Here is a 13,599-nt window from a genome sequence, read left to right on the forward strand (position 1 = left end):
TGGGGTTGGGGAAAAGGCAGAGAGAATGAAAAGGCAGAAGAGTGCCACTACAGTTCATAAAAACATGCCTTATTTTTTCTTTTACTAATTATTATTTTTAATTGTGATAAGGTACACATAAAATTTACCACCTTAACCATTTTACCCCCATCTTAACCATTTTTAAGTACAGTGGCATTACGTACGTTCACATGGTTGTGCAACCATCACCACCATCCTCTCCAGAACTCTCCTCATCTTGCAAAACTGGAACTCTTTCCCCATTAAACAACTCCTCATGTCTCCCTCCCCCCAGCCTTTGGTAACTACTGTTCTACTTTCTATCTCTATGAATTTGTCTATTTTAGGTACTTCCTGTAAGTAGTCTTATAATATCTGTCCTTTTGTGACTGGTTTTTTCACTTGGCTTAATGTTCTCAAGGTTCATCCATGTTGTAGCATATGTTAGAATTTCCTCACTTTTAAAGGCTGAATAACACTCCATCGTATGACTGGACTACATTTTGTTTATCCATGATTTGTTGATGGACACTTGGGTTGCTTCTACCTTTTGGCTGGTGTGAATAATGCTGCTATGAACATGGGTGTATAAAAATCTCTTCAAGTCCCTGCTTTTGATGCTTTTGGATATATTCTCAGAATTGGAATTGCTGGATCATACAATCATTTTATTTTTAATTTTTTAAGGACTTGCCATACAGTTTTCCATTGTGACTGTACCATTTTACATTTCCACCAGCAGTGCACAAGAGTTTCAGTGTTTCCATATCCTTGCCAACACTTAGTTTCATTTTTTAAAAAAATAGTGATAATCCTAATGGGTGTGAAGTAGTTCTTTCCTTTCTTTTTTAAAATTTTAATTTCAAAATTTAAAAGGTACAAAAGTATTTGCCTTGAAAAAACTCCCTCCCCATCTCTCTCTACATTTTCCCTCCATGGAAAAAAATTTAAATGCTCAGTTTCTTGTGTATCCTTCCAGAGATACTTTATGCAAACACAAGCAGATGTGAATATATTTTTCCATTTTCTTATACAAATGGTGTTATGGTATATACTCTGCTCTGACTCTTGCTTATTTTCACTTAACATAGCAGGAAAGTTATACTAAGTCAGAATATAAAGAGCTTGCTCACCTTTTAATGGCTTTTCAAAACTTCCATTGTAGAATATTACCAATTGTTCATTGTGAGGGTTCTTGAGTTTTTGGACCCTCCCTCCCTCCCACCGCCGGGGCTCATGATTCGAATCCAAGAGGTCCATGCACTTGCATGGGAAAAAATTATATTTTTATTTTCATTGACCTCCAACTGAAATGCATCACTTTTTTCAATTATGAATGTAAACAGCAAACCACAGTAATATTAGCAGTACCTGTGATACTTACCAATGGAAATCACAGATATTTTCATGTCCCGCTGCACTGTACTGGAATACAATGTCAAAACTTTGTTGTTCAGCATTTTATTACATCTGTGGCTAGATTGTGTTACTTAATTTTAAAAAGTAGGTGTATTATTCATAAACTTGCTTTTAGAAGATTTTGGTGAGCATATGTCATCTTAGTTGGTTTCCTTGTAATCCTGTGCTTTTAATTTTATACATTTAAAAACATTGTTCTACAAATGGACCTAGAGGGTATTATGCTAAATGATATAAGTCAGAGAAAGACAAATACTATATGATCTCACTTATATGTGGAATCTAAAGAACAAAATAAACAATCAAAACAGAAACAGACTCTTAGATACAGAGAACAAACTGCTAGTCGCCAGAGGGGAGGGGTTTGTAGGGGCTGGGTGAAAAAGGGGAAGGGATTAAGACGCACATATTAGCAGTTACAAAACAGTCACAGGGATGTAAAGTACAGCATAGGGAATATAGTGAACAATATTGTAATAAATATGTATGGTGCCAGGTGAGTACTAGACTAATTGAGGGATCACTTCATAAGTTATAGAAATGTCTACCTACTGTGCTGTACACCTGAAACTAGTATAATACAGAATGTCAACTGTAATAGAAACAAAATACAACATTGCTCTGAGAAGGCATCTCCATGACCTTTACCACATTGCCTAAAGGGTCCATGGCACAAAAGGAGGTTAAGGATCTCTGCTTTAACTAGTCTCTAATCAAAAGATATTTTCCAATCATTTGCTTTTAGCACGTGCAACAATGAATAACACTGACACATGTCATTTCGCCCCAGAGGGAGAATATATCTAGAAGAAATGGACTCACTGGGTCAAAGGAAGGGTGCGTGTGAAATTTTGATACGTTTTGCCGGATTTCACTCCAAGAGGTTCAGGAGCTCTGCCCCCTCAGCAATAAGTGCCCTTTTCCCCACAGCCCCTTACATCACTGTGCTTTCAGGCTGATATGAGGAACAATGGCACTGCTGCCTTTCTCTGTATGGTGTGCCTTACTCTAGGATATTCCAGAGTGTGGTTGTGTTTTAGTTTATTTAACTGTTCTATTAATGCACGGGTTGTTTTTAAATGTTTATTTTTTTAGTTTGAAAAAATGTCAAACCTATGGAAGCGTTGCAAGGTAAGTACCTGTATACCTCTCACCTTGATCCAGGGGTTGTATTCAGGTGAAAACAACAGGTATTAGGTTGGTGCAAAAGTTATTGCGGTTTTTGCAATTATTTTTAACCTTTTAAACCGCAATTACTTTTGCACCAACCTAATATGTATACATATACACATATACATATACACATGTGTACACATACAAAAATAATATTTGTGTATGTATACTGTTTGTTCACTCAGAGATTTTTGCTCAGCCATTTGAGCAGACATACGTTAGTTGCAGGATTAATAAAAGATTAGGATCATTTACCCTAAATACTTCAGTGGGTATCTCCAAAGACACACTAGTACGTACCCATAGTAAATGCTGAAATTCAGGGGGAAAGTTGATAGAATCCTAGAATCTAATAGACCATCCATATTCAAAATTCACAATAATGTCCATTCTAGCATTTTATTTCCTGATGCGCGGTCCAACCCAGGGTCGTATGGTACATGTCTTTAAGTGGCTTTAATCTGGGACCGTTCCTCTGTTTTTTCTTGTCTTTCATGACCTTAGCATTTTCAAAGCTTATACAGCAGTTGGTTTGTAGAATGTACTTCCATTTGTGTTTGTTCTGATGCTTCCTCGTGATTAGATTCAAGTTATCCATGTTTGGCAGGAATACCACTGAAGCGAAGCCGTGACCTCGGTGTATCGTGTCAGGAGGCACCTAAAGTCAGTTTGTCATCATCGGTGATGGTGACTTCAGCCTCCTGGTCTCAAGGGAGTGTCTGCAATCTTCCTACATGTTGTAAAGATGCCTTTGTTCCCTCTGTAATTAATCAGTAGCCTGTGGGAAAATACTTTGCAACTGTGTAAGGTATCCCGTTCCCCAACAAGCTTTCACCCAAAGGTTTTAGATCCATTTATTAGTCTTGTCCAAATCAATTACTACTAGGATGGTTGCAAAAGGGTGATTTTTTTCAATTCTATCATCTTCTACACTTATTAGCTGGCATTCTGCTATAAAGTACAGATCCCTGCCTCCCCTGTATTAGTCAGAGTTTCCCTGAGAAACAATGAATAGGATATAGATAGATACAGACAGAGATGTAAGAGGAGATTTGTTGTGGGAATTGGCTCATGCACTTATGGAGGCTGAGAAGTCCCACAATATGCCATCTGCAAGCTGGAGAACCAAAAAAAGCCGGTGGTATAATTTAGTCTGAGCCAGAAGGCCCGAGAATCAAGGGGCTGATGGTGTACGTCCTAGTCTGAGTCCAAAAAGTCCAAAAGCCCAAGAACCAGGAGCCTCAGAGAGAGAGGGAGAGAGAGAAGAAAGAGTGAATTCACCCTTCTCTACCTTTTTGTTCTGTTTGGGCCCTCAGTTGATTGGGTGATGCCCACTCACCCTGGTGATGGCTGTCTGCCTTTACTCAGTTTACCAATTCAAATGTTAATCTCTTCCAGAAACACCTTCACAGACACGCCCAGAAATACTATTTAACCAGGTCTCTGGGCATCCCTTAGCCCATTCAAGCTGACACATAAAATTAACTATCACATTCCCATTAATTAATTTAAAATATTAAGTGTGGATTCCTGAATTCTCTTTTATCTGATATGTTATTATCCACTCCTGTTGTTATTCATTTTGGAACTCAGATTGTTTTCAGTTTGGCCACTAGGAGCTCCTTCAAACTGTGACATTTTGCTCTGTCTCCATCCCTTACACAACGAAATAGTCCAGGCTCGTCTTGTGCTTTCCCTGTTCCAGCCCTGGAATCAGCCATTTTCCCAGGAGCCCTGGTTCTTTTCTTGGAAAATGGTGGTACTCAGAACTTTTGCTTCTTTACCGTCAACCGAACTCTTCCAGCAGGCAACATCTCTTCCCCTCGGGTCCCTGGGAGTAACAGAACAAGAGAACTTTCTGGGTTTGGATAGCCCATTTTTGTGATGGAAACTTGGAAGTGACCTCTTTTCTTACAGGTAAACCTGGGACCAGAGAAGATGGTGGTTGACCTGACGGATCCCAACCGACCACGCTTCACTCTGCAGGAACTGAGGGACGTACTTCAGGAGCGCAATAAGCTCAAGTCCCAGCTGCTGGTGGTACAGGAAGAGCTGCAGTGTTACAAGAGGTGGGCACTGCTGTGGGGGTGGGGGGTTCCCCGCCAAGGGTGGGAGCCCACACCACGCAGCCAGGCCCTGCCTGCATTTCCTTGACACGTTACACATTGGTTCTTATGTTCATTTAGCCAAGTTATTGAAGACCCACTACAGGCCAGACACGATTCCTGGCCGTGGGGGTGTAGCAGTGAACACAACGGAGAAAAGTCCACGCTGATCTAGGGGGAAGGCAGGCCGTCAGCAAAGAAGCCTGAAAGAAACACTCAGACTAATGAGTATTAAACAAGGTGACATGAGGATGAAGTGCCGGGGAGGTGGGGAAGGACCTGTTTCAGATTGGGTGGTCGGGAACCACCCTCCGAGGTGAATGAGAAGAAGCAGCCAACCGTGGAAAGATTCACCGGGGTCCAAGTGGAGCAAGAAGTTCAAAGACCCCGAGATGGGAACCAGCGGGGCCTATTTAAGAGGCCCAGCGTGGCACAACCTGATACACAGGTAGAGGACGGTCAGGAAGACATGGGGGAGTACGGACACCTGGTTGGCTATAGCAAAGGGCTCCTATTTGCAAGTGTCATGATAGAAGTCCTTGGGAGGTGTGAACGAAGGGAATGAGTAGGTCTGACGTACTGTGTGAAACCACCTGTGTGATGATTCTGATAACTGAATTACCTGGTTACGTAAGAGATCCTACTTTGGAAATACACCACGAAGTATTCAGGAGTAAGGGGGTACCATAGCTCCAATTTATACTCAAGTGATTCAGAAGGAAGATAGATATATGGATGAATGGACGGATAGGTAACAATTGGGGGGTCTGGGTAAAGAGTATTTGGGAAGTCTTTGTACTAATCTTATAACTTTTCTGTAAGTTTGAAATTATATAAAAATTAAAAGTTATAGGGGTGGCCGTTGAGCTCAGTTGGTTATAGCGTGGTGCTAATAAGACCAAGGTGGCCGGTTTGGTCCCCACATGGGCCACTGGGAACTGTGCCCTCCTTAAAAAAGAAAAAATAGTTATAAAAGATCACAATAATATGTGTAGAGAAGGGACTATAGGACTAGAAAGAGGAAATAAGGAAGCTGTTGATATTTCAGGTTGGTACCTTGCTGTATCCATCTGCGCCACTATTTCCCAAAATGTTGCTTTTCTCGTAGGTATTTCTTGAAAAAGGGGCACCATAGTAGAATAATTCTGAGAAACACTGCATTAAACAAAGCAAATTTCTTTCAAGGCAGAAGAAGGAAAGGCCCAGAGAATAAAAACGCAGCACCAGCTCATATTGCCCCATGCTTGCCATGTGCCAGGCACTCTAAGTGTATCCCAAGCATTGTTTCAGTGAGTGTCCACAAGCTTGAGTTAAGGTAACGTGACTCCCAAGATTATAGATGGTGTTGCCTGGCCAAGTCCCTGCCTAAAGTCCACTGCTGATGGTGGCAGCGGTGTGACCTGACCTCAGACAGCCTGACATCAGAGTCTGGGCTTCCCATTTTCATGCCACATTTGGACCCTGAACGTTTGGAAGTAAGGACCTGTCCTGATTCAAAACTGAGCCCAAGTGATCTTATTCTTTAAACTCTTCCAGTGGGACATCATTAAGAGAGCAGCTACAGTAAAGACGCTCTAGGAAAGCAAATCTAAAAAGGCTGAGTTCTGCCAACAGGAATTTAATTGCCTTCCTTCTGCTGAGGTAGGAAGCCTGCTAATGGAAAGACCTGTCTTCATCTCACTTAATAAGTACTGCAGACACAGGTAGTTAAAAACAGGACCTGCTAAATTGCTGATGCCGTGAGCAGCTTGTTAGTGAATAAAAGCAGCACACTTTATTTGCAGTTTTGAATTCTCAGAGAACAACAGATGTGCACTTCCCATCTGGTACAGGCCAGCAGACAGACAGCAGGATTCTGTGTAGTCTCTTGTGTTATATATTCTGGAGAAACCCACATGCCAGGCGAGGTGCTCTCTTAGCAACGGCATCGGTTTGCAGGCCCCAGCTCAGACTCACAAACGTTTAAAATTGAAGGCAGATACGGTAGGCTGTTTCCCCAAACAGCCACAACAACCCTTCCTGTCCTGCACGCTTTTTGCAAGGAGACCTTTCCACTCTCATCAAGAAGTAGAGTCTTTTCCCTTTCCTTGAATCTCGGCAGCCGTGTGACTTGCTTTGAGCAATGGAATGTGGTCTAAGTGATGCTGTTTGGCATCCTGGGGTAGAGCTCTAAGAGGCGTTGAGGCTTCTGTCTGTGTGCTCTTGGAACTCTGCCTTCAGACCATCATCCTGGGACGGAACTCCAGACAGTCACATGGAGAGGTCATGGGAAGGAGAGCCGAGGTACCCCAGCTGACAGCCCCAGCTGTGCCCAACCCCCAGCTGACCCAGCAGTGCATGCAGCCACCTGAGAACCAGCAGGAGAATGCCCCAGCCAACCATGAGAAACAGCCTCGATCAGGAATCACAAATCACTATTGTCTTAAATCCCTGAGTTTTAGGATGTCGTGTAACAACAGCTAATGGGAAAAGGGAATTTTTAGACGATGCCTATTATGAAACATTATTATAATAAAAATAGAAGTAATATTAAATAGTAAGAGCCCACTCTTTGCAAAGAAGGAGAGAGAAGGCTGAATTCTGCTCTCTGAAACGCATACCTAAAAGTGGTGTCATAGTCAGCTTGGGCTGCTGTAATAAAATATCATAGACTGGATGTTTCAAACAATAGAAATTTCTTCTCACAGTTCAAACAATAGAAATTTCTTTTCTCACAGTTCTGGAGGCTATGAGTTTAAGATCAAGGTGTCAGCATGGTTGGTTCTAACTCTTCCTGGCTTATAGAAAGCTTCTTTCTGGCTGTGTCCTCACATGGTGGGGAGAGAAAGACAGCAGGCCCTCTGGTGTTTCTTCTTACAAGGGCACTGATCCCATCATCAGGTCCCCACCCTCATGACCCCATCTAACCCTACTTGTCTTCCAAAGTTCCTGTTTCCAAATACTATCACATTGGGGTTAGGTGTTCAACATACGAATTCTGGGAGGACACGGTTCAGTCCATAGCACGAAGGAAACAGCACAAGAAGGCATACATTGAGCAGTAAGCACCTAATACCGCAGTGGGTCTAATGAGCTCACTGGGTCATGCATTGAAATGCTTCATTGTGGTCAGGCTTCTCTTGGATGCAAGTGACAGAAATCTGATTCAAACTAGTTTAGGCACAAAAAGGAATTTATTGGCCCACATAGCTGGGAAGGATCCTGGAATTGCTCTCAGATATAAAGTAAAAACTGCAGCGAAGGTCTCAAGGTTGGCCCCAGGGACTTGGTGCCTCGTTCTTTCCTCTCTGCTTCTCTTTGTTTGTTGTCCTCATTATCTTGTATTACAGACAGTCCTTCTCTGAATCTTAGGAAATACAGCTTCTGACAGTACAGTTGAACAAGTGAAAGAGTGGCCATCTTCCAACTTCTGTACGTTAAGTCCCAGAAAATACTGGCCTTCTTTGCATCACCTGACCTCAGTATCTTGTCAATCAGTATCAACCTAGCTCTTATTGCCATCTGACTCGCCTTATCTGTTTTTATTTTACTTATTTATTTGTCTACTGTTTCCTTCCCCACTGGAATATAAATTGCATGAGAGAAGATATTTTGTCTGTTTTGTTCATTGCTGTAGTTATAGCACCCTGGCACAGTAGGAGCCTGGTAAATATTTGTTGAATGAATCAGTGCCATATATTATTATCTCACTTAATCCCTCAATCCTAGGAGGTAGGTGCTCTTATTATCCTTATTATTCCAATTAGGAAATCAAGGCTTAAGTCAGAGAATTTATACAGGGTCATATTCCTGTAAAGTGGAGAAGCTTGAAGTACTTGCCAATGTGATTAGACAAGAGAAAGAAAGGTGACGACATCAGAGATGCGGAGCGAAGGTGCTCATGATGTGGGTCACAATCTTTCTGACTCTAGAGCTTTCAGTGATGATCATATTATTATCATGATAGTTATTCAGATAACTTTCAGGCTGCTCAGATAAGAGGTCCGCAATACAACAACCCATCTATTTGTCCTCCCCCCTGTCTCCTCCCAGCGGCCTGATTCCAGCGAGAGAAGGCCCAGGAGGAAGAAGAGAAAAGGATACGCTGGTTGCCAGGGCCAGCAATGCCAGCAGCAACAGGGAGGAGAAGACAATCATCAGGAAGCTGTAAGTCACCCCTGTTGCCACTAAATAAGTGCTAAAGGAAGGAGGGGGGTAACAGGGGGCTGGCCAGCCACCTGGGATGGGGATGTCTTGCTCTGCTGGTGGTGCTGCAACTGATAGGAAAACTCAGTGCTGGTGTGATCTGTCTTCCAGGCAGTAGTCTAAGTACTTGACACATGGATTCATTGGCTCATCATAACTACCCTGTGAGGTAGGAGCTGTTCTTACCCCATTTTACAGGTGTCCACTGAGAGGTAGCATAATGTGTCCAAGGGAGGTCACACAGATCGTAAATAGTGAAGTCAGGATTTGAACCCAAGGAAGTCCCGAGTCTGCATCCACTGCCTCCCTATGAGCCAATAACAATTACCAAAAAAACAACAACAAACAAACAAAAATACGATTACAACAATAAGAAAAACAGTAACAGTAATTATTGGACTTGATGGGGTTAATTCATCATCTCTCTTTCCTCCAACTTGGGAGGACACTGTGTGACCCAACGATGGGACACGTGATCCAGCTTCCTTTAAATAGTACCCTCCTGTTCACACACTCTCGTGAAGCCCTTGTGTCTTCAGGTGCCGGTGCCGTGCCTCAAACCACACAGCGTGGAATGCTTGTTTAAATTCAGATTCTCTGAAATCATGTCAGTGTTTTGAGGATGAGGCCTAGAAATCTGGATTTTTAATAAGTCCCCATGGCGCTTCAGACGTGGGGAACCCTTGGCCCACACTTTGAGAGGTGCTTTCTCAGGCGCACCCTCCCTCCAGCCCATCTGGAACTAACAACCTGTTTGCCTTGTCGCTCAGAAAATGTCCTATCTGGTGATAGTTTGCCAGCCTCTGGTCTCTTTGATGGAAACTGAGGAACAGCCTCGGTCAGGGTTTTCAATTTCAAATGCCTTCTGGGGCCAGAACACTTAATGTGGGTGAGTGATGGGGAGGGTGGGGGGGCAAGGGGACATTTTTCCCCTCAATTCTGTATGGCTGAGGGATAACATGCTGCCAGAGTTTCTGATTCTTGAGAAAAGGCAAGAAATCAGATTTGTTCATGGAATCTGATTTCCAAATGCTGGCAAATTTTAAAAATAAAGACTGAACAAGCCAAATGAACCACCTTTGCAGGCTTCACTGGGTCCTGGGCACCAGGCTGCCACCTCTGCTCTTGCTCCATTAGTCCCGCTTCTGAGGGAGAGCTCTTGGCAGACAGCTGAGGGGACCTCCTTTTTTCCGTTCATTCAGTAGTTGGTCAGTCAACAAACCTGCATCTGTGTTGTGCCAGGAGTTGTGCTGGGTGCTGGGGATACACCAAGGACTCTGCTGGCTCCCGTTTCACATGGAAATGTTTTTGAGGGGTCAGAAATTCGGGGTTACCTTCCAGGGCAGGTTTACAATGCCTTTGTTTCAAGAGAGGAGAAACACGTTTTTTTTTCCTTTGTTTTATTTTTTGGATCTCAGGAACAAGGTAGGTTAGTGATTCTCAATTCATGGCACAACACCATGAATGTGCCATGGTGGTGGTGTTTTTTTATTCCTTTTTATCTTCATCCCTTTCTACTTCCTAGCTCTCCTCCCCTCCCCCAGCCACTCTAATATGGGATTCAATATGTTCTAAAGTGTATGTTGTTTCGTGTAGACGTATTTTCAATACGTAACAGAGTTTCTGTTTAACACTTCATTCTGTTTCCTAGTACTGTGTTTTTTCACTATTCTTGTTTTTTTCTTCTTAGGCACTCTGTTTTTTAGTAATATATTTTATGAACCCAGTATATCCAAAATATTATAACTTCACCATGGGATCACTGCAAAGCATTATTAATGATATATTTTACATTCTGTTTTTTTCATAATAAAAACAGAATGTATATTTGACACTGACAGCACATTTCAGTTAAAAACCAGTCATGTTTCAACAGCTCAGAAGCCACACATAGCTAGTGGTCACCCCAGGGGACACGGGGTTAGACGGGTTTAGTCAGTACACGGGAAGATCCTTGGAGCTTCAGTAACTGAGTTCAAATGATTTTTTTCAAGTTTTCTTTTTAGTTTCGATGAAATATACATAATGAAATTTACGATCTTAACTATTAACTATTAACTATTAACTATTTTTCAGTGTTTCAGTTGCATTTAGTACATTTCCAGTGTTGTGCAACCATCACCACTCTTCATTTCCAGAACTTTTTCATCGTCTCATCCTGCAATTCTGTGCTCATTAAACACTAACTCCCCCTTTCCTCCTCCCCACAGCCCTTGGCAGCCACCATTCTACGTTCTGTCTCTCTGAATCTGACTCTTCTAGGTCCCTCATATAAGTGGAATCCTACAGTATCTGTCCTTTGTGACTGGCTTAATTCACGTAGCACAATGTCCTCCAGGTTCATCCATGTTGTAGCTTGTGTCAGAATTTCCTTTTTATGGCTGAATAATATTCCAGTGTGTGGACGGACCACATTTTGTTTATTCACTCATCTGTCGATGGACATCGGTTTTTAAAATCTATCCATCTAGTGCGGTAGACATCCAGCTTGCTGCTCCCACCCCAGCTTAAGCCCCCTCTCGCAGCGGTGGAATCCCAGGTTGCCCCAGCAACCCACACTGTAAACAGTGCTGCAGTGAACATCTTCAGGCAGATTCATGTCTTCCCATGGACCTGTGTGTGAATTTCCCAGGATAGATACCCAGGAGTAACATGGTGGGGTCCCAGGGTCTGTCAGCCAGGGTCCTGGCAAAAACTAAATGGCGCCTTCAAAAGGAGCGAGTGCAAAGATTTAAAGAAAGGCCATTTTACAAATGTGTGAGCAGAGTTAAGGGAATCCTCAAGGGATGGAGAAGCACCCAGGCGGTGGCAACAAAGGGCCGAGGGGAGGGGACCGTGAGGGGAAGAGGGGGAGTCAGAGTGGACTGGTAAGGAAACGTATTGACAGGACAATTTCAAATAGCCACACACGCTAAAAAGACCATTAAATAGGGTGCTGGGGGAACGGTTGATAGGGGCTGCTTTAGAACTGGGACATTCTAGAAGGCTTCTGTGAGGAAGCGGCCTTCAAGCTGAGCCCTGAAAGACTTGAAGGAAAAGCATTCCTGCAGAGGGAACAGTAGTGTAAAGGCCTGAGGCTACAGACGGCTTGTGGAACAGAGTGTGGTGGCTGGAGCTGCAGAAAATGGAGGTGAGGTGGGAGTGACAGGAGGAGTCCTGGTCACTCCAGGCCACCGAGTGGGTCCCGGTGAGGACTGTGGGTTTCATTGTAAGCGCATTGGGAAGACACTGGAGGGTTTTAGCTGGGGAACCGTTCACAGGACTGTGTTGACATATACAAGATCACTCTGGCTGCTCTGTAGAGGATTGGGGGACAGTCAAAACAAGGCCATTGGGAGTGTTTCTTTCCCAAGGAAAGGTCTCCTGAGGTAAGGTAATGAAAGGGAGTCTCCACCTTGTAGCAGGTGTTTCCTTAGGGCTTTCATTAGGTGAGTGGCCCATGGTAAACAAGGCTTCCTTCCGGAAGGCGTACACTGCGGGTTTCTTTCTGCCTCTTCTAGGGGGGTTCTTTGGGTCACTTAAGTGGAATTTGAGCCTGATGTGACGAAAATAAAATGTTGGTTCTGAACACTAGCCAGCCTGCAGACTCATGTTTAAAGAGCATGAGGCCACGATTTCCTGGCCAGACAAGCTTTTTTAGCGGAAGGAAGGAAGGAAGGAAGGAAGGAAGGAAGGAAGGAAGGAAGGAGGGAGGGAGGGAGGGAGGGAGGGAGGGAGGGAGGGAAGGAAGGAAGGAAGGAAGGAAGGAAGGAAGGAAAGAAGGAAGGAAGGAAGGAAGGAAGGAAGGAAGGACTTTCTGAAGAAGTAGGTCATGCTGTGAAGGATTTTTGTCTTTATCCTGCAGACCACGGGGAGCCATGGACGGGCTTACGCTGAGGAATGACTTAGCTCTGCATAGTGACTCGGATATTCTGGCTGTTACAGGAGTGACAGGGAGGCCGCTGTGACTCGGACTGGGGGTGGCAGTGGAGGAGATGAGATGTGGTAGGGAGGCCGCTGTGACTCGGACTGGGGGTGGCAGTGGAGGAGATGAGATGTGGTGAGGCTGGCGACGTATTTGGGGCACGGTGACTAAGACATAGCAGATGAAAGGAGAGAGAAGTTGAGAACAACTCCCGGGTTCCTGGCTTGGACTGGGCGGGTGATATCACTTCCGGAGGCAGGGTGGGTGGGTGGGAGTGTGTGCAGTTTCAGGGGAGGATAACTGAGCACTAAGGCCTGTATCCAAACACCAGTCAAGGCCTTGCCCCCACCATTGCTGGCAGAGCTGCTAGCCATGCTCAGGGGTTTGTGTTGGATAAGAAGAGCCCAGGTCCCCTTCCCTGACTTTTCAGCCACTGGCCATCTTTGCCTCTTTCTCATAGCTGGAAATAGCGCTGAGATTGTACTTGGCGATGAACCCCAGACATCGTTCTTCCCTTTCAAAACTGCATATGAGGGGGAGAACACTGAAAGTTTGGTATTCACGTCTTGGGATATCTCTCTGTGCTTTATCTAAGAACTTACATGTTCATCTTTATTTTTTACAAAGATCTTTTTTATAATTTTAAGTAACATTGAGAAATTATCACTTCCTCTATGATAAAACCACCTAAAATAAAAAATAAAATAAGGTGGCAGATTCTGTTGCTATACCACGGTGGTTCAGTGGGCTCTGGGTCCACAACTTACAATGTGACTTTGGGCCTGTTACGTAACCTCACAGAACCTCAGTTTG

General features: G+C 43.8%; 1 protein-coding gene across 4 annotated transcripts in view; it reads left to right on the top strand.

Moving 5' to 3' along the window:
* Positions 1 to 13,599, top strand: part of RILPL2 (Rab interacting lysosomal protein like 2) — a 29,130-nt gene that overhangs the window by 3,300 nt on the left and 12,231 nt on the right. For all 4 annotated transcript variants that reach the window (XR_013992502.1, XR_013992503.1, XM_081037250.1 and 1 more), the window contains exons 2-3: positions 4,510 to 4,661; positions 8,730 to 8,843. Coding sequence is in view for 2 of the 4 variants with exons in the window: in XM_081037250.1 (XP_080893376.1) it covers positions 4,510 to 4,661; positions 8,730 to 8,843 (266 nt within the window). In the remaining 2 variants the exon portion in view is untranslated. The remainder of the gene's footprint in view (positions 1 to 4,509; positions 4,662 to 8,729; positions 8,844 to 13,599) is intronic.

This window comes from Rhinolophus hipposideros (genome assembly GCF_964194185.1).
Source record: "Rhinolophus hipposideros genome assembly, chromosome: 24".
Lineage (NCBI taxonomy): Eukaryota > Metazoa > Chordata > Mammalia > Chiroptera > Rhinolophidae > Rhinolophus > Rhinolophus hipposideros.